The 18,953-nt window shown below is 44.8% G+C and overlaps 1 protein-coding gene across 1 annotated transcript in view; it reads right to left on the reverse strand.

Annotated features, from left to right (window-relative positions):
- Positions 1–18,953, reverse strand: part of IA-2 (tyrosine phosphatase IA-2) — a 158,425-nt gene that overhangs the window by 95,192 nt on the left and 44,280 nt on the right. Inside the window, exons 9-13 of the mRNA XM_080286440.1 lie at positions 17,920–18,154; positions 14,462–15,249; positions 12,818–12,978; positions 7,632–7,762; positions 5,917–6,007 (exon numbers count right to left, since the gene is read on the reverse strand). Of these exons, the coding sequence (XP_080142566.1) occupies positions 5,917–6,007; positions 7,632–7,762; positions 12,818–12,978; positions 14,462–15,249; positions 17,920–18,154 (1,406 nt within the window). The remainder of the gene's footprint in view (positions 1–5,916; positions 6,008–7,631; positions 7,763–12,817; positions 12,979–14,461; positions 15,250–17,919; positions 18,155–18,953) is intronic.

Consider the following 18,953-nt stretch of genomic DNA (forward strand, 5'->3'; position numbering starts at 1 on the left):
ATCACCACACATCACCTCATCACTACCACCATCACCACACATCACCACTTCATCACACCATCTCACCACGAATCATCACTACCCTACTTCATCACACTTTCATTCCACCACATACATCACTCCTACCTCATCACCACAAACACCGTCATCACACCATCTCATTATCGCCACAGATCATCACTGTCCTACTTCATCACCACTTCATCACCACGCTAGCCAGTCATCACACCACCTCATTACCATCACAAATCATCACTTACCTCATCACCACTTTATTACCACAGCACCCAATCATCACACTACCTCATCACCACCGAACCACACCACCTAATCTTTACACCACTTTATCACCACCACACATCATTCTCCTACCTCACCACCACTTCATCACCACACCAGACGCTCATCACACCACCTCATTACCATCACAAATCATCACAGTCTTACTTGATCACCATTCCATCACTCACTCGTACCTCACTACCACCACAAATTACCTTTATCCCACCTCATCACAGCACTTCATCACCACACCAGCCACTCATCACACCATCTCATCACCCTTCACCACCTACAGGCTTCCGTCAAGGGGCAGGTGGATGAAGAAGCACCTTGAGACGTGATTAAGGTGAGACTCGAGATTTGTTTACAGTACCTGGAGGTCCTACTCCTATTCTACCCCCCCAACCCTATCTCAGAACACCCTTGCTAGATCATCTTAGAAGGGAGACGAGGGAGTAATTGAAAGGGGAATGGAGGGGGAGACGGGGGAGAAGGGAGAGATTAAAATGGGGGTGGAGTGAGGAGAGCCGGAATGGGAGTGTAGATGGGGTGAGGGAGAATAGCAGGGGATGGAGTGGGCTGAAGGAACGGGAATGTAGATGGGGAAAGGGGGGATGGAAGGGGATGGAGTGGGGAGAGAAGGAATGGGAGTATAGATGGGGAGAGGGAGGATGGAAGGGGATGGAGTGGGGAGAGAAGGAACGGGAGTGTAGATGGGGAGAGGGATGATGGAAGGGGATGGAGAGGGAAGAGGAGGAATGGCTGGGGAGCATGTGGGGAAAGAGAAGATGGGGGGGGATGGATGGATTGGGGAGAGACGGAATGGGGGTGTGGATGGGGAGAGGGAGGATGGGTGGAAATAAAGGGAAACAGAGAAGTAGCCCCATACCTACCCCACCCCCCCTGTCTTATACCTTACACCCCTACTATAACATCCTGGAGGGGAGGAAAGAAAGACTGGAGGATAGGGAAGGGGTGAGAAGGGGAGGAATGGTAGGAACTGTGATTGGGGAGTAGATGAGGAGGGGGAGAATGGCAGGAGATAGATAGGTAGATGGAATAACAGAACGACCCTCTACTACTGAATCTACCCCACCCCAATTCACACATCCCCTTCTGTTTAAAGACAGGGGAGCGGGGTGGCAGGATGAGAGGGGAGGAGGGGGAGATTATGGGATGGGGAAATGAGGAAAGCTAGAGGTAGGGAGGGGAAGGGAGGAGAAGACAGGTGTGATAACAAAAGGTCCTCTTGCCCATGACACCTACCCCACTCCTACATTAAAATCCCTACTCCTACCCAATCACCTTGGAGAGAAAAGGAAAGAGGAGAGGACGGAAGGGAGATAAGGGAATGGGGAAGCGGAGGATGGATGGTGAGGATGGGAGGAAGGAAGGAAGGGAGACTAGGGGACTGGGAAAGGGAGGATGGCTGGTAAGGGAGGGGACGAGAAGGGGGGATAACAGAATGGCCCGCCTGTCTTCAGAGTCACACCTCAAGCCAAACATCAGACAGGGGAAAATTAAGGGGTGGGGAGAGAAAGAATGGCTGGAATCATTCTTCCTCTCCCCACAAAGGGAAGGGGGTGGGGATAGGTGAGGGGTGGGGTGAGGGGTGGGGTGGGGTGAGGGGTGGAGTGGGGTGTGGGGTGGAGTGAGGGGTGAGGGGCAGGGGTGTTACGGGTGAGGACACACACCCTGACTACGCTAACAAGCTCTGCTCACCTGAAGGATGCAAGGAGGGAGGAAAGAAGGTAGGGAGGTGGGGAGGAAAGAAGGTGGGAGGGAGGGAGGCAGAAGGGAGCGAGGAAAGAAGGATGGGAGGGAGGAGGAAGGAATGACGACTGGAGGAGGGAGGAAAGAAGGTTGGAGGAAGGAGGAAATGTGTGGTTAGCAGGAAAGGAAGGAGGGAAGAAGGAATGGGAAGGAGAAATGAATGATAAGTGGAAAAGAGAAAAGAAGAATGGGAAGGAGGGAGAGAAGAAAAGATAGAGGAGGAGGGAGAGAAGAAAAAATGGGGAGGAAGGGAGGAAAGGAAAACGAGGAGGGAAGAAAGATGAGAAAAGACTGGGAAACAGGAAAAAATAAAATGAGAAAGACGAAGGAAAAAAGAAAACAGAATGAAAGAGAAAAATAAGAGTAACAGGAGAGGAAAGAAGGATGGGAGAAAAAGGAAAGCTACAAGGAAAAAACAGAAATGAAAGGAAGTGGGAAAGATAAAGAAAGAGAACTGGTACAGGTAACAGAGAATGGAAGGAAGGAGCAAGGAGTATATATGAAAGAATAAGAATAATAATAATAATAATAATAATAGTAATCATAATAACAATAATAATAATAATAATAGTAATCCATCCATCATCCAATCCTCTGTTGCCCCATGAGGAGCGTAGGAGCCCGGGACTAGGCAAGTTGGTCCTGACATTAAAGATGAATGAATAATAATAATAATAATAATAATAACAATAATAATAATAAAGAGGATGAAGATAACGGGAAGGAATGTAATAGGTAAGGAAGAAGAAATGGGTGAAATCAACAATCTCTCTCTCTCTCTCTCTCTCTCTCACACACACACACACACACACACACACACACACACACACACACACACACACACCTGCCTACAAACCTTAGGGGCCCGGATCCCTCCCACAATTCCTGAATATAAGAACTTTTCCAATTAGTGAGTTCGTGAGTCACCATGGAGATTAGGAGGGAGGGAGAGAGGGAGGGAAAGAGAAAGGGACGGAGAGAGAGAGGGAAAGAGAAAGGAAGGGAGAAGAGAGAGAGAGGGGGAGGGAGGGAAGGAAAGAGGAATGTATGGAGAGAAAGGAAATAGGGAAGGAAAAGGAGAGGTACGCTAGGCAAGGGAACACAGGGAGAAACAGAAAAGGTTTGGAAGACACTGAGATTGGGAGGGAGGGAGGGAGGGAAGGGAAAGAGGGAGGAGGGAGGAAGGGAGGGGAAAAGAGAGAGAAACAGAAAAGGTTTGAAAGATACTGATATTTGGAGGGAAGGAGATTTGGAGAGAGAAAGAAAAGGGATATGTAAACGTAAACACAGATAGATAGATAGACGGGTGGATAGACAGATAGATAGATAAATAGGTAGGTTGTCAGAGAGGTAGTGATATATATATACCAACTATCAGCATTACTACAAACATACCTATTCCTACAACTACCACCACAACTACAACTACCACTTACCACGCCCACAACTTTTACCACAAGCATCACAGGCCATCACCACTACCATACACACCACAACCATCACCACCACCACACCTGGGCTGCTCATTACTGCGTGGCAAAGAGTGTTCTGATCCGGAGCGGCCCTACGTAAAACTGTGTGTGTGTGTGTGTGTGTGTGTGTGTGTGTGTGTGTGTGTGTGTGTGTGTGTGTGTGTGTGTGTGTGTGTGTGTGTGTGTGTGTGTGTGTGTGTGTGTGTGTGTGTGTGTGTGTGTGTGTGTGTGTGTGTGTGTGTGTGTGTGTGTGTGTGTGTGTGTGCAGCCCTAGCAGTGTATATTCTCACTACCGGTATGTTGTTCCCCCTTTTCAGTTTTTCAGCCAAACTTCTCTCACTCGCTCCACTCTTTTCCTTCCCTCCCTCCCTCTCTCCCTCCCTCCCTCGGCTCCTTCCCTCCCTCCCTCCCTCTCTCCCTCCCTCCCTCGGCTCCTTTCCTCCCTCTCTCCTTCCCTATTCCTTTTGTTCTCTTCCTCCCCCCTTCCCCTGTTCCCTGCCTTCCTCATTCCTTCACTTTCTTTTGCGCCCTTCCTCCATCCTTCCTTCCTTCCCTCTTACTTTTGCTCCCTTCCTCCTTCCCTCTTTGCCAGCTTCTCTTCTTTCATCCCCTCTTTCTCTCTCTCTTTTCTCTCCTCTCCCACTTTCTTTCCTTCTTTCTTTCAATCACTTAATTGCTGTTTCCCTCCTTCTTCCGGCCTTTTCTTCCCATCTCTATCTCCTCACTATTTTCTTTCTCTTCATTTCTTACTTCTGTATCGTTCCTTCATCTCTCTCTCTCTCTCTCTCTCTCTCTCTCTCTCTCACACACACACACACACACACACACACACACACACATACACACGCACCTTTCCACCCTTCAATCCAATCCACTCCCCACGCGCCAACCCAACCCGTGTAAACACCTCTCATCTTGCGGCACCACGTAATATTAAATTCATTCTCGCGCTGGTCTTAAGTTAGGGAAGGGTCGGCGGGAACAGGGGAAAGAAGGTAATGGCATTTGACACAACGGGGCGGGTCCAGGGGAGGGGGGGGTGTATAAGTTAGTTAGGGTGTGGCTTTTGAAGGCCGTTCGAGTGTAATTGGGTTGTTTAGTGCGGGCGAGGCCAAGGGGAGGGTCTGGTTGATTAGAAGAGGCAGGTAGAGAAGGAGGGAGGGAAGAAGAGAGTTAGGGAGGGAGGGAGGGAGGGAAGATTGAATGGGAGAAGATGATAGGGAGGGAGGGAGGGAGGATGGGATGGGGAGAAGAAGAGAGATAGGACGGGAGTGAGAGGAAAAAGAAGAGATAGGAAGGATGGGAGGGAGGGAAGAAGAGAGATATGGTGGTGGTTGGTAGAGAGGAAAGAAGGGAGCGAAGGTTGGAAGAAGGGAGATAGGAGGGTAGCTAGCGAGGGAGGGGCGGGAAGGGGGGAGGGTAGAAGAGAGACAGGGAGGTAGGTAGAGAGGGAGGGAAATAGGGAGGTAGACACAGAGGGAGGGAAAAAGGGAAGCGAGCAGGTTGGAAGAGAGGTGGTGTAGGACGAGAGCAGGGGCGAGACGAAAGGATGGAGGAGGGTAACGCTGGGTGGAATGTAGGGATGGAGGAAGAGAGGGAAGAAAAGTATGGGGGGAGGAAGGGGAGGAGTAAGGGAGGGAAGGAAGGAGGGAGATAGGAAGCAAGGCAGGTACGAAGGCAGGGCAAAAGGGAGGAAGCCTGTAATTAGGGCAGGTAGGTAGGTCGGTCGGTAGGTAGGTAGGTAGATAGATAGGTAGGTAGGTAGGTAGGTAGGTAGGTCGGTCGGTCGGTCGGTCGGTCGGTCGGTAGGGAGGGAGGGAGGGAGGGAGGCACGGACACAGGTGAGTGGGTAAGGTATTTTCTAGGAAGCAAATCAAGGGTAAAGAAGTAGACAGGTAAGACAACAAGGTGAGTATGAAAACAGGTGTAAATAAAAGATCAGGAAAAACAGACGAAAAGGTATGAACATAGAAATAAAAACAGTATGAAAATAACGGTAAAAAATACGATAAAGGATAAAGAAAATGAAAATAATGAGAAGAAATAAATAAAAAAATAATAATAATAAAATATGAAGGATATGAGTATGAAGAGAGCTGAGTGATATAAAAGGAAAAATCGAATTAACATGAGAAAAGGCGAAGTATTATGCACCTGAAGATCGCTCAGGCAGGTGTCAGAAAGCATCTTATTTCCGTGCTCTCGCCGGTTTATGGGAGCTCCCTAACACCTTTTCCTGAGCGATTTATTTTGCTTAAAACTGGCTATCCTTTTCTGTGTTATTTCAGGGTGTAGATGAGTACTGTGTTATGCACCGCGGGAAGATAAGTACTGTGTATAGAGTAGTACATTGTAATAAGTACTGTAGCACTGTAATCACTGCACTCACCAGGTACGAGGGAACCGGAAGTCTCGGGGGCGGGTTCCTTGGGGGGGCCTGTCCCCTGGAGGCTGGCCATCATGAAGCTGACCCCCTCCCTCTGCAACGGAGGTATTAACACTCTCAGCACCTCAGGGAATACTCTCTCTCTCTCTCTCTCTACCAAACGTACAAGGAATAAAAAAAAGAATTTTCTTAAGGAACTAATTAACACTGACTCTCTCTCTCTCTCTCTTTCCCTCTCTCTCTCTCTCTCTCTCTCTCTCTCTCTCTCTCTCTCTCTCTCTCTCTCTCTCTCATAAAACAGCAAATCCGTCCTCAAAAGACGAATAAAAATTGCCTAAAGGGAGCGAGATAAACATTCAAATAGAGTCACTGGAATAAAGATGTCAATAAGGGCTACATTTAACGCCTATACTATAATAATCTCGTCCTTATCATCATCCTCGTCGTCGTCATCATCACCATCACCACCTTAACATCATCATCATCATCATCATCATCTTCCTCCTCCTCATTATCATCATCAACATCTTCCTCCTCCTTATCATCATCATAATCATCACCATCAACATCATCTTCCTCCTGATCCTTATCACCACCATCATCATCATCATCACCATCATCATCTTTCTCCTCCTTATCATCATCATCATAATCATCACCATCAACATCCTCCTCCTCCTAATTCTTATCACCATCATCACCACCATCATCATCATCTTCCTCCTCCTCCTCATCATCATCATCATCATCATCATCATCATCATCTTAAACAAAACAGGCCAGATTTACTCAGAACAAAACTAATCCATTTTACTCTTACTTCTCCAAATCAGTCAAACGCCTGGCTCAGAATACTAAAAAAAAAAATTAAAGGTTATTTATTTCAACATGTCTCTGAACGTCACCACCTAAAAAAAAAAAAAGAAGGAAACAAAGGCTGAAAAAAAGGAGAGAGAAAAAAGCTTGAATGGCATCAGACTGGGAGGCAAAACACGTAAAGTCATTTTTCGCAGTTTAAAAAAAAATAAAATGCGATACGAAAACTGGGTAAACAGCCTGATAAAGAGTTAAGGTGTGTGTGTGTGTGTGTGTGTGTGTGTGTGTGTGTGTGTGTGTGTGTGTGTGTGTGTGTGTGTGTGTGTGAGGCAATCCTATGTGAACCAAACACTCCTCTGTCTGACGTCACTGTATTTAAGTTATTCATGCATTTACTGTAGTTCTCAAACAGGGGTAACTATGATAATTTTTGCCCTATTTAATCTCGCTGCCATCTGGTGAGTTAAAGTTACTGTTTCTGCTGATGATGACGACGACGATAATGATGGTGATGATACAAGAACAATCATTCATAATAGTAATAATAATAATAATAATAACAATAATAACAATAATGGTGATAATAATAATAATAAAAATAATAATAGTAGTAGTAGTAGTAGTAGTAGTAGTGGTAGTAGTAGTAGTAGTAGTAGTAGTAATCATAATAATAATAATAATAATAATGATATAAACAATAATAACCATAACAACAGTAATGACAATAACAACAACAATAACAATAATAATAATAATAATAATAATAATAATAATAATAATAATAATATGAAGATAAAAACAATATTAATAACCACAATAGTAAAAACAACAAAAACCACAGTAGTAATAATAATAATAATAAAAATAATAACAATAATAACAACCCCCACCACTCCCCTCACCTGCTGGTATCTGGGCGACTCGAAGGCAAAGTTGTTCTCGCTCCGGAAGTAAGGACCGGGTTTCTTTACGTCCAGTCGCTCCGTCCGTGCCAGGTTCCACCCCGTAGCCGTCAGGTCACCGTAGTCGCCTCCTGCAGCAGTGACGAAGGGGGCAGAGGGTTAATTTAGCAGTGATATGGTTAATTTGGCACTGTTATGTTTATTTTAATTCCCGATACACATATAGATGGATTTATTTATGGGCGAAGTTGGCTTTGTTTTTCTCTTTTCCTCCTCTCTCTCTCTCTCTCTCTCTCTCTCTCTCACACACACACACACACACACACACACACACACACACACAATAAAACCCTTCCTTGCTGCACACCTTCACCAAGACACTATTCATTTTTCCATTCACTTTAACACAGACACCCCTGAGGCCTTACATGACCTGATAAATAAGAGCTGACCTTGCCCTTCCCCCCCTCCCCCTATCCCCTCCTTCCCCTTCCCCCTCCTTCACCACCCCCCTTTTACCCCTTCCCTCCAACCCTTCCATCCTAATCCCCCTTCCATTTCCTCCTCCTATCCTCTCACCAACACTCCCTTTCCCATGTCCTCCCCTTGCTCATCTCACCTTCCTTCCCCCCCCTTGCTTCAACTCCCCCTTTCCCTTCTCCCTACCTTCATTCCAATCTATTCTCCCTTCCTACCAGACAGCATTCCACTCCCAGCCCCCTCTTCCACTTCCTACTTCCCTCTTCCTTCATTCCATCCCTGATTCTAACCCTTTCCTCCCTCCTTCCATCCTCCCTTCCTTAATTCCCTCCTGCCTCTCCATCTCCTCTCTCTTCCTTTACCTCTTCCTTCCCTCTCCACTCTCTCACCCTACCTCTTCCCTTCCTCCTCTCTCACTCTACCTCTCCCCCTCCTCCTCCTCCCTTCCCTCCCTCCCATTCCCCTCTCTTCCCTTACCTCCTCCTTCGCTATTCCCACTTTTCCCCAACCCCTTCTCTCTCTCTCCTCGCATACCACTCTCTCTCCCTCTCCCCTCTCCTTCCATACCACTCTCTCTCCCTCTCCTCGCATACCACTCTCTCTCCCTCTCCCCTCTCCTTCCATACCACTCTCTCCCCCTCTCCTCGCATACCACTCTCTCTCCCTCTCCTCTTCCCCTCCTTACCCCTCTTCCCCTCCAATTTCCCCAAACACAGTGCTACAGAGCCAGACCAGCGCCTCCTCACAATGCCACTACTTCACCTTCCTTTACATGAGGCTTCGCAAACACCAGCCACAGCAAGGATAATACCACCACACCACAATACCGGGGAGGGAGAGAGAGAGAGAGAGAGAGAGAGAGAGAGAGAGAGAGAGAGAGAGAGAGAGAGAGAGAGACGCCTGATCAAGATTTCAAGAAACGCATATTCAGGAAAGCGATGTGGGTAGAAGTGTGTGTGTGTGTGTGTGTGTGTGTGTGTGTGTGTGTGTGTGTGTGTGTGTGTGTGTGTGTGTGTGTGTGTGTGTGTGTGTGTGTGTGTGTGTGAGGTGCTATTGTCATCACTTCCCTCCTTTTATGTGCGTCTGTAAATACCTCGTCACTTTTACCTTTCCTTGCACCTGTACCTACCTCATTGACACTCATCTCTCTCTCTCTCTCTCTCCCTCTCTCTCTCCAGTCTTTCTTCTCACCCATTCTCTTCCTTCCTCTCCTTCTTTCCCTCCACTCTCTCCCTCCATTCCTATCATCATCCCTACCTCCCATCAACCCCTTTCTCACATACACACACCTCCTCCTGCTCTCTCTCTCTCTCTCTCTCTCTCAAAATGCTCTGAGATATAATGATGCCCAGTGTAACCTGGTGATTTATATTTTTTTTGACCTGGTGCGCTCTCTCTCTCTCTCTCTCTCTCTCTCTCTCCCTTCTCTTTTCATTTTCTTTCATTTTTCCATAATCTATTTTCCTAAGCATCATTATGGGGTTTCTGCAGATTTCAAATTTTTTAAAACCAGTCCTTAGTAGCTAACTCTCACCTCCATAAAAATTCTCTTCCGTCATTTAAAATACCAGCGTCATCCCTATCACGGAAAAGGAAAATGGTGATAGGCTTAACATTCAAACTCCTACGGCAAACTCAGCTTAACTCGTCTGGCTTAAGCTGGGACGGAATAACAGAACACGAAAAATCAATATTGCAAAAGTATTAACACTGATACTCCTATGGCACACTCTCAGCTTAATAAAATCGTCTGGCAGAGAATAAAAAGACTTGTTCCGACCACTAGAGGGTTAACTTCGTCGGCTATAACAACACGAGTCAACACAGTGGAAAGCGGGAAGAAGAAAGCTGTTGAAGAGGGCTGTGGGCAGACTCGGAGACAACAAGAAGAGTTTTGATGGGAGCAATTCTTGACTAAATTTAGATACCTGGGATTTTATTTATGATGGCAAATATATCTACAAAATTCTGAGTAGATTTTAAAAAGGGAAATTCACTGAGTAGATACGGTATATATGAAAGGAAGTTGTTTATTATCATCTTCCTAGCAAAATTTTGAGTATATATATATAAAAGGAAATTCATCTTCACCATCGTAGCAAAATTATGAGTAGATATATATATATGTAAGGAAATTCACCACCACCATCCTCATCATCATCATCATCACCACCCACTACCACCATCACCATCATCATCATCATCCTGACCTTTACTCCCATATAAAGATTTACTCGACTCAGAAAAGCCTGTGAGTAGTGAAGGGGGTTAATGAAGACTATTTTTTTAATGCAAGGAAGAAGGAACCCAAGGCCAGACGTCCGCAAGATTATTCCAAGAAAAAATATAAACAGAATAACCTCGTCCTCTTGGTACAAAAAGTTTCCCCTCTGATGAACTGTCCATAAGTACCAAGAGTAAAGAAAATAGACATCATTTCTATTCCTCCATCATTTCTCTTCCTCCATCATTTCTATTCCTCCATCATTTCTATTCCTCCATCATCTCTCTTCCTCCATCATTTCTATTCCTCCATCATTTCTCTTCCTCCATCATTTCTATTCCTCCATCATTTCTATTCCTCCATCATCTCTATTCCTCCATCATTTCTATTCCTCCATCATTTCTATTCCTCCATCATTTCTATTCTTCCATCATTTCTCTTCCTCCATCATTTCTATTCCTCCATCATCTCTCTTCCTCCATCATTTCTATTCCTCCATCATCTCTCTTCCTCCATCATTTCTATTCCTCCATCATTTCTCTTCCTCCATCATTTCTATTCCTCCATCATTTCTATTCCTCCATCATTTCTATTCCTCCTTCCTTTGTATGTCACTCTTTTCATCCACCATTCAATACATGATACCAGTCACTGTCACCTGAGTCCTCTTGTGCACTGCAGGGTATTCAGTTCATCATCATCATCATCATCATCATTATTATTATCATTATCATCATCATCATGGCCTCTTTTCTTCCTGAGGATGAGGAGCAGTAGGGTCCAGAAAAAGAAAAAAGAGGAAGCACTAAAGAGGGAGAACTATCAGCAGTGTCCTAAGTGAAATATCAGCAGTGTCCTGAATGAAATATCGAATGTCCAATAGTGAAACATCAGCAGTGTCTAAAGTGGAATAGTAGCAGTGTCTTAAGTGAAATGGGAGAGAAGAGTGAAGTCTAATCTTTGCTCCAACTCATATAATTATTTTTGTATATTTTTAAAAGCAGTTTTCTTTACACATACACTTCACATAGACCTGCCAGAAAAGAGCCAATCCATCAAGTTAGAAAGATGTGTTGGTATATTAACCTTAAAAACCTTCTTTATTTCTTCTCACTTGCTTTGTATATTATCCTTTCCACACAGTAATCTAGCCATGATACCAGTCACTGCCTCCTGAGTCTCTTGAACTAAAAAATAACAGACGCAGGTGGAGCTCAGTATGAATATTAAGACTCTTATTTCGCCTGTGGTAAAATGAACACCTTGGGCCCATCGTGTTTGGTATTTGTATGTACACTATAAAATCAACACTACGTTTTACACTTCTACAAACTTTCTGCAGTCATCCTAAAACACCTTCAGTACTCGCTGTTTTACGTCTTTCATCATGTACGTCATCATTATCCTCATTGTCCTGACCCTTCCCTCCCCCATCTACGGATGGACTGAGGGAGGATCCAGTGAAACAGACCAAACATTCATTCACATACCACTGAAACGCCCTGGAATCATTGGCCCTACAGATATCAAATATTATCATTCACCTTCAGTGTCACCCGTTTCAAAATTTCCATCAAGCATATCTTATTTCGTTCATTAGATCATCGCTCTGAAGCCTTGAGGTCCGCTTAAGAGGGACCAAAACAAAAGCAAAGTGCCATCATTATACTGTACTGACAAGATTAATTTTTCAATGTGTCCTTGTACAAGATTTTTTATCATTTTAACTGTAGTTTTTGCATGGGCAGCAAAATTATATCAGCACCTCAGTCATCTCACATTTTAATATATTTCCTGGTAGTAACAAACACGTACTGAAGGTAGACAACGAATAATAAGACTGTCAGCTTGTAAAAATGTGTTGTCTCGTTTCCGAGCTTCTGTCTACATTACAAGTGGCCAGTCACGGAGGCTGGAATAACACTCAAGCACCTTTAAGGGTGTAGGAGGTCATGTTTTAGCAGCAATCAGTAAACTATGTAATAAATCTGTTACAAAGTCTCTGGTCCACAGCTTTCTTAAAATTCCTGTCTCTAAGCCCACGAACCATCTCTGACACTGGCCATACACTACAGAAGCTGGGTGGAGAGGAAGGAATTATTAAACGGGGCCTGTGGAACCTTTCTGATGGGGAAAAACATTACTTTCTGTCCAACTAACTAGTGAAATAATATTGGTAAGGATCAACAAAGCTTCAGTAAATACCCAAGTAAATTTGTCCATCATTACATCAGAGTCACAATCTGCGGGAAGCTCCTCTCACTTACTCCCTTCAATCATATATTGTTCGTTTAATTCTTCCTACTTTCAGACAATATTAATCAGGTAACAGAGGGCTTTTTGGTGGATTTAGATACAGCCTTCATTAACCTTTTCACTACTAAGGTGGTTTTCCCGATCTGAAGAAAAATGATAGTGGCAAGATTAAAATAAGAAGACGACATTTGAGCAAGGGGGTTGGCGGGAGGAACAAACCACCTACCAACAGTCTCTTCATCCTTCTTCACGAACTTCTGGGTGAGCTGGCGTGGGTCCTGGTCGTAGTCCTGGTCGTAGTCTTGGTAGTCTGGGTAGTCCTGGTAGTCGTCGTGGTAGTCCAACAGCTCCTGCCTGTACATGGGGTCCATTAACTGAGGCCCGAACCTGTCAAAGGGCAACAGGAAAAAATATTACAAACGGCAGGAACGATCATACTTTTTTCACATTAACTTGGCCTAAAATTGCTCTCTCTCTATCTTGATCATACTTTTTTCACACTAACTTGGCCTAAAACTGCTCTATCCTGATCATTTTTTCACACTAACTTGGCCTAAAATTGCTCTCTCTCTATCTTGATCATACTCTTTTCACATTAACTTGGCCTAAAATTGCTCTCCCTCTATCCTGATCATACTTTTTGTCACACTAACTTGGCCTAAAACTGCTCTCTCTATCTTGATCATACTTTTTGTCACACTAACGACCTAAAATTGTTCTCTCTATCTTGATCATACTTTATTCACACTAACTTGGCCTAAAACTGCTCTATCTTGATCATACTATTGTTCACACTAACTTGGCCAAAAATTGCTCTATCTTTATCATACTTTATTCACACTAACTTAGCCTAAAACTGCTCTCTCTATCTTGATCATACTATTTTTCACACTAACTTGGCCTAAAATTGCTCTCCCTCTATCCTGATCATACTTTTTTCACACTAACTTGGCCAAAAATTGCTCTCTCTATACTGATCATACTTTTTTTCACACTAACTTGGCCTAGAATTGCTGCCTCTCTATCTTGAATGCTGAGTTGTAAAGAGCACTGGAATATGATGCTACTCGCGAAGAAGTGCTTGGTAAAGGATGCACAACCCCAGCACTGTGTTTCTCTGCCCCTGAGCTACGTGAAATAAGTTGCAAAAGAGTGAGAATCAGGGCCAAGTTAGAGTGAATGAAGTATAGTCATAAATAAGTCACGATTCAACATTTGGAATATATTTAAAACCATATATAAACTTCATGGAAATCAAAACTCATCATCCATTACAATCCACACCTCTTCTTCCCACCAAAGGATGCACTGAAGTAGGGTCAGAAAACAAGGAAAGAGAAAGAACTAAAAAGGGAGAACCAGAATCACCATGTCCAGTGAAATGGGCCAGATACTCACTCACTCACCATTCAAGCCCCTGGAATACTGGTACTAACACACACACTTAACTATCTGCACATTTTTTTTATTCGACGCACTTCACATTAATAACCAAACGTACACTTCATGGAAATTAATATCAGTCGGTACTGCAATAATGCCTGCCTCGCCATGATAATATTACTCGAAATTACTTTTACCCTCAACTAATTCTTGCTTGAAGGGGTGTCAACAACAACAGTGTAATAACAACTGTCTATCTATAAATGGACCATAATTCATTTTCAGATCTTGGGACTCCCAGCCGTATGATGAACTTATATTCTGCATTACGATTTTATTCACCTTAGATTATTTTAAACCCCTTCAGAACGAGAAGAGAGACTACACCTAATTCCTCCAGTCTGAAAAATATATCCAAAGTTCAATGAAATCGCCCGTAAGTAACATGAATACAGTGGAGGGGTTAAGCATTTGGCTCAGTACTCACATGGACTCATAGCCAGACAGTCTATCAGCATCAATGTCGTCATCGGATACCATCATGAGAGGCGGAACGCGGCTCAGGTCCCGGTAACGAGGTGGGGCATTCCAGGGCACGGAAGGCGGATAAAACCCACCACCCATATTCTTCAGGTCATCCGGCAAGGTCCTACGTTCCCCGAAGTTCCGAAGGTCTCCAAACACAGATGGCCTCGAGTCTCTGAAGCCAAGGTCCATAGGTCCCCGTTGAGAGATGAAGCTTGGCACAGTCCACTCATCCGCCCGTGGGTCTGGATAGCTCCTGGCGTCGCTCTGGTAGGGCCATACTTCCTGCGGCTCTTCGTAAGGTAGGTACTGTTGTTCTGCAAAGCCTGGCACGTCCACAGGCAGGTCCCTCAGGCCCCCAGGCATATTCTTCAAGACCTCAGGCACACTCTGTTGTTCGGCAAAGTTACGCAGGTTGTCAGGCAAGTTGCTCAGGTCCTCTGGTACATACCCCTGTTCGCCATACCCACGAAAGTCATTGGCTGTGTTCCTCTGATCGTCAAATCCTCGCAGGTTTGCCAGCATGCTTTGTTGTTTGCTGAAGCCATGACGTTCCCCAGGCATATTCCTCAGCTCCGAAGGCATGTTACCCTGGTCCAAAAAGCCACGCAGGTTTCCAATGTCATCAGAAAAGCTTTGCTGGTCTCCAAACCCAGGGATTCCCACAGGCGAGGCTCGCAGCTCAGCAGGGCTGTTGGACCACAAGCCACCTTCATCATCAACTTCATCATCCTGGCCAAACATATCACGCTGGAAAGAAAGATACAAACTGCTTAGATGAAGTTAAATTACGTGTTAATGTACTGGTAACAGATAAAAATACTCCACTACGGTATGAGGACTCCAATCGCTCATCCCCACATTTCAACCTTTTCTTCTACGACCTATTCACCATCCCTCCTGTCGTACATGTCTTCTTCTAATGCCATCGACTTAGCAGGACACTTCAAAATTCACTCACAATGCAGTATATCAGCTCCCACATTCTTTACACTCGTTAGAACAGAGAATTACACAAAATAGAATGACTGTTTCACAATAAAACTCTTTTCTTCATTCCAGACACACATGAAATTCCCAACATAGTCACACGTCACCCTTTTTTAAAAATTACTTCCCTTTAAAAGTTACCCGTACGCTTTAATTCTTGTACTTATTCTGGATTAACACATGACGTTTCCTTAATAAAAACTACATCAGGCCACTCACAAACTTAATGCCTCGAAAACAAACACAGGCACCACCGTTGGACAAGAAAAAGAATCAATGAAGACAGTACACAAACATTTCGTCCCAACACCACTAAATTACACCAGTCCAATTTTGGCTTCATCATATCAACTACAAACACTGAAAAACTTTACATAACACAGAACGGAATCTTGAAAAAAAGAATTATTAAGACGTATCCAAGGGGTAATATATGATGGGCTGTTACCTTTACCATTACAGAGACCACAAATACAGTGCACCTTCACAAAAAAAAAAAAAACACGCGCACCCTTGCCATGGACCACGACCACATAAACGTGAGAGGCACATAATTTCACTGCTTCAACACACGATCCATGTCTTCATTTAAATATATGCAGCATCAACTCCACCAAAAAAAAAAATAAATACAAATAAATAAATAATTAAAAACAACTCTACACTACACTACACCTTCCTTGTTTCCTTCCAACAACGTAGTACACAATTTTACAAACACACACACAGCGCGAACAGATGATTAATACCTTCAACCAAACAACACCCTCCATAAACTGCCACTAGACATTCATCCCACAGAAACTGCCCTGCCCAGAAAGACACGAGATCACCAAATCGGACGACGAGACACTCCTTGGTGGGAACCTGCTTATATTTTGTCTGCCTCCCAGTCTTCCTCACGTCCCTGTCAGCCTTTCTGCCTTCCTCTCATTCCTGTTTGCTTCCCTGCCTTCACAACCTCTCTACCTGCCTCCCTGTTTTCCCTGTATCCCTCTCTGCCTGCCCCATATCCTGCATCATTCCACAGTGATTTCCCCGTGTTCTTCTTTTCACGGATACCTCGTCTGCTTTCCCAGCTTCCTCACACTCCTTCCTGCTTCACCTCCCTATCCAGTTGAGGTAGGAACCGTTGGCCTCCCTCAGTGTTTGTGTGTGTCCGGAGCCTTATCAAATATCTAGTCATCCCAGTCTTCCACGCGTCCATTTACTTCCCTGCCTGCCTCCCTGTCGCCCTCACCTCCCTAAAGTCATCCCTGCTTTCCTAGTGTCCCTACCTAGCTCTCTGCCTTTATCATACCCTTGATTACTTACCTTCTGCTTTCGTTCCTTATCCAATAACTCTGCCTTCCCTATAACCCCGCCAAACTAATCTCCCCTAGTTTTTTCTTTTCCACTGTTACCCTCCCTGTCTTCCTCACCTCCCTGACCAGCTGAGGCATAAATTGCTGGCTGCTCTCAGTATACATGAGTCTGACAGTATTCTATCTAAACACCTGACTGCTCCTGCCTTCATACATCCATCTGCTTCCCTGCTTACCTCCCCATTTCCCCATGACCTTGCTTTTGTCTCTACTTTCCCTACCCTCCTGCCTACCTCCCTGTCGTCCCTACACCTCTGCTCTACTTATGATCTTGCATGCGGTTCTCCTTTATCCAATAACCCTGACTCCCTCCCTCCCTAGAGTGATTTCTCCATGTCCTTTATCCTACCGTGTTTTCTTGTTTACCTCTATTCCTTCCTCACATCCCGGTCTTTGTCCCAGCTTTCTCTGTACCTCTGCCTGCCACACCTTCCTGTCCAGCTGAGGCATATACTGCATGTCCCTCTCAGCGTGCGAGTCAGCCAGGAGCCTCGCCAAACACTCCTTAGTCCTGCCTTCCCCACGTCATTGTCTGCCCCCCTTACCTTCCGCACATCTCTACCTATCTCTCTGTCTTCCTTACATCCTACCTGCTTCCCTACCTGTTCTCCTACCTTACCTAACAGTCACGTCTCCTACCCTGCTTTCCTGACTAAAAGTGCCCCTTATTTTTTTCCTGGTACCTTCCCTTCCTCCTTAGCTTACATATCTCCGTCCCTGCTTTCCAAACTAATTTCCATGTCCCTTTTTCCCTTGTATATTTCTTTCCTTTTTACCATCCTCATATTCTTGCCTTTTCCAAATCCCTGCCTTCCTGATTTCCCTGTCCAAAGGAGGAATGATCTGTTATTTCCCCTCTCGAAGTACATGGGCCTGATGGAGGAGCCACTCACTCGCCCTGTCTTCCCCACATCCATGTATTTCCCTCCTTTCTTCCTCTTTCTGCCGCACCCCTGCCTCTCGCACATCCCTGCCTGTCTAACCTCTCTGCCTTCTCCATGATCCTGTCTGCTTCCAAACTGATTTCTCCATGTCCCTTTTTTCTGTTACCTTGCCTATGCCTTACCTTCATCACATCTCTGTCTGTCTTTCTGCCTTCCCCATACCGCTGCTCCCCTGCCTTCCTCACCTCCCTGTCCAGCGGGGGGATGATCTGCATGCCCCCTTCGGTGTACATGGGCCTGACAGGAGCCTCGTCAAACACCCCCTCGTCCTGCTGAGTCTGCTGCTCTCGGAAGCGGCTGGGGAACACCACGGACTCTTGTGCTCGGAATCGGCCCATCCCGTTCAGCTCACTACTCCTGTTGTTGAGGAGGCAAAGGGGTAAATTGCAGTGATTATTTTTACTATCACCATTATCGTTCTCATCACGTAAAATCAATGTTGTCATCATCATCATCATCATCATCATCATCATCAAAGCCCTTTTCCCCATGAATAAAAAGGGTAACTTGTAATCATCATATATCATCATCACCATAATTAATATCGCTGACATCACCATCATCATCATCATCAAAGTCCCATTTCCCATTAATATACAATTACAGACAAAAGCTGGCCTAATACTGCACCCCTGCCACTTCTCACCATTCTCCGCACGCCAATATTCCAAGGCTGAGAGAAGCTTCGTGTGTTTCTCTGCCCATCGACAATAATCCACGACATGTCAGAGTGGAAAGTGACAGGTGTGCCCAAAATGTTAAGTAAATGCTGAGGAATAGTAAGCAAATTTTTGTCCCTGACCGTATCTGGAGCTGAAGGATAACTGAAGAAAAATGGCATTGGGAGAGGAAGTGTGAGGAAGGGAAGGAAATGACATGGGGAAAGGAGGCGTGGGAAGGGGAATGAATTGACATGGGGAGAGGAAGGGTTAGGAAGGGAAGGAAAATGACATGCAGAGAGGAAATGTGAGGAAGATAAGGAAAATGACATGGGGATAGGAAATGTGAAGAAGTGAGGGAAATGACATGGGGAGAGGAAGTGTGAGGAGGAGAAGAAAAATTACATGGCATTTTATTTTTGTGCCCATTCTTCTTTTCCTGGATCCTACCTCACCCCATCTCTGACAGGAATTACGGTTATGATGATGATGATGGT

This window comes from Coenobita brevimanus, chromosome 14 (genome assembly GCF_032717465.1).
Source record: "Coenobita brevimanus isolate Jiangsu-jjx chromosome 14, ASM3271746v2, whole genome shotgun sequence".
NCBI lineage: Eukaryota > Metazoa > Arthropoda > Malacostraca > Decapoda > Coenobitidae > Coenobita > Coenobita brevimanus.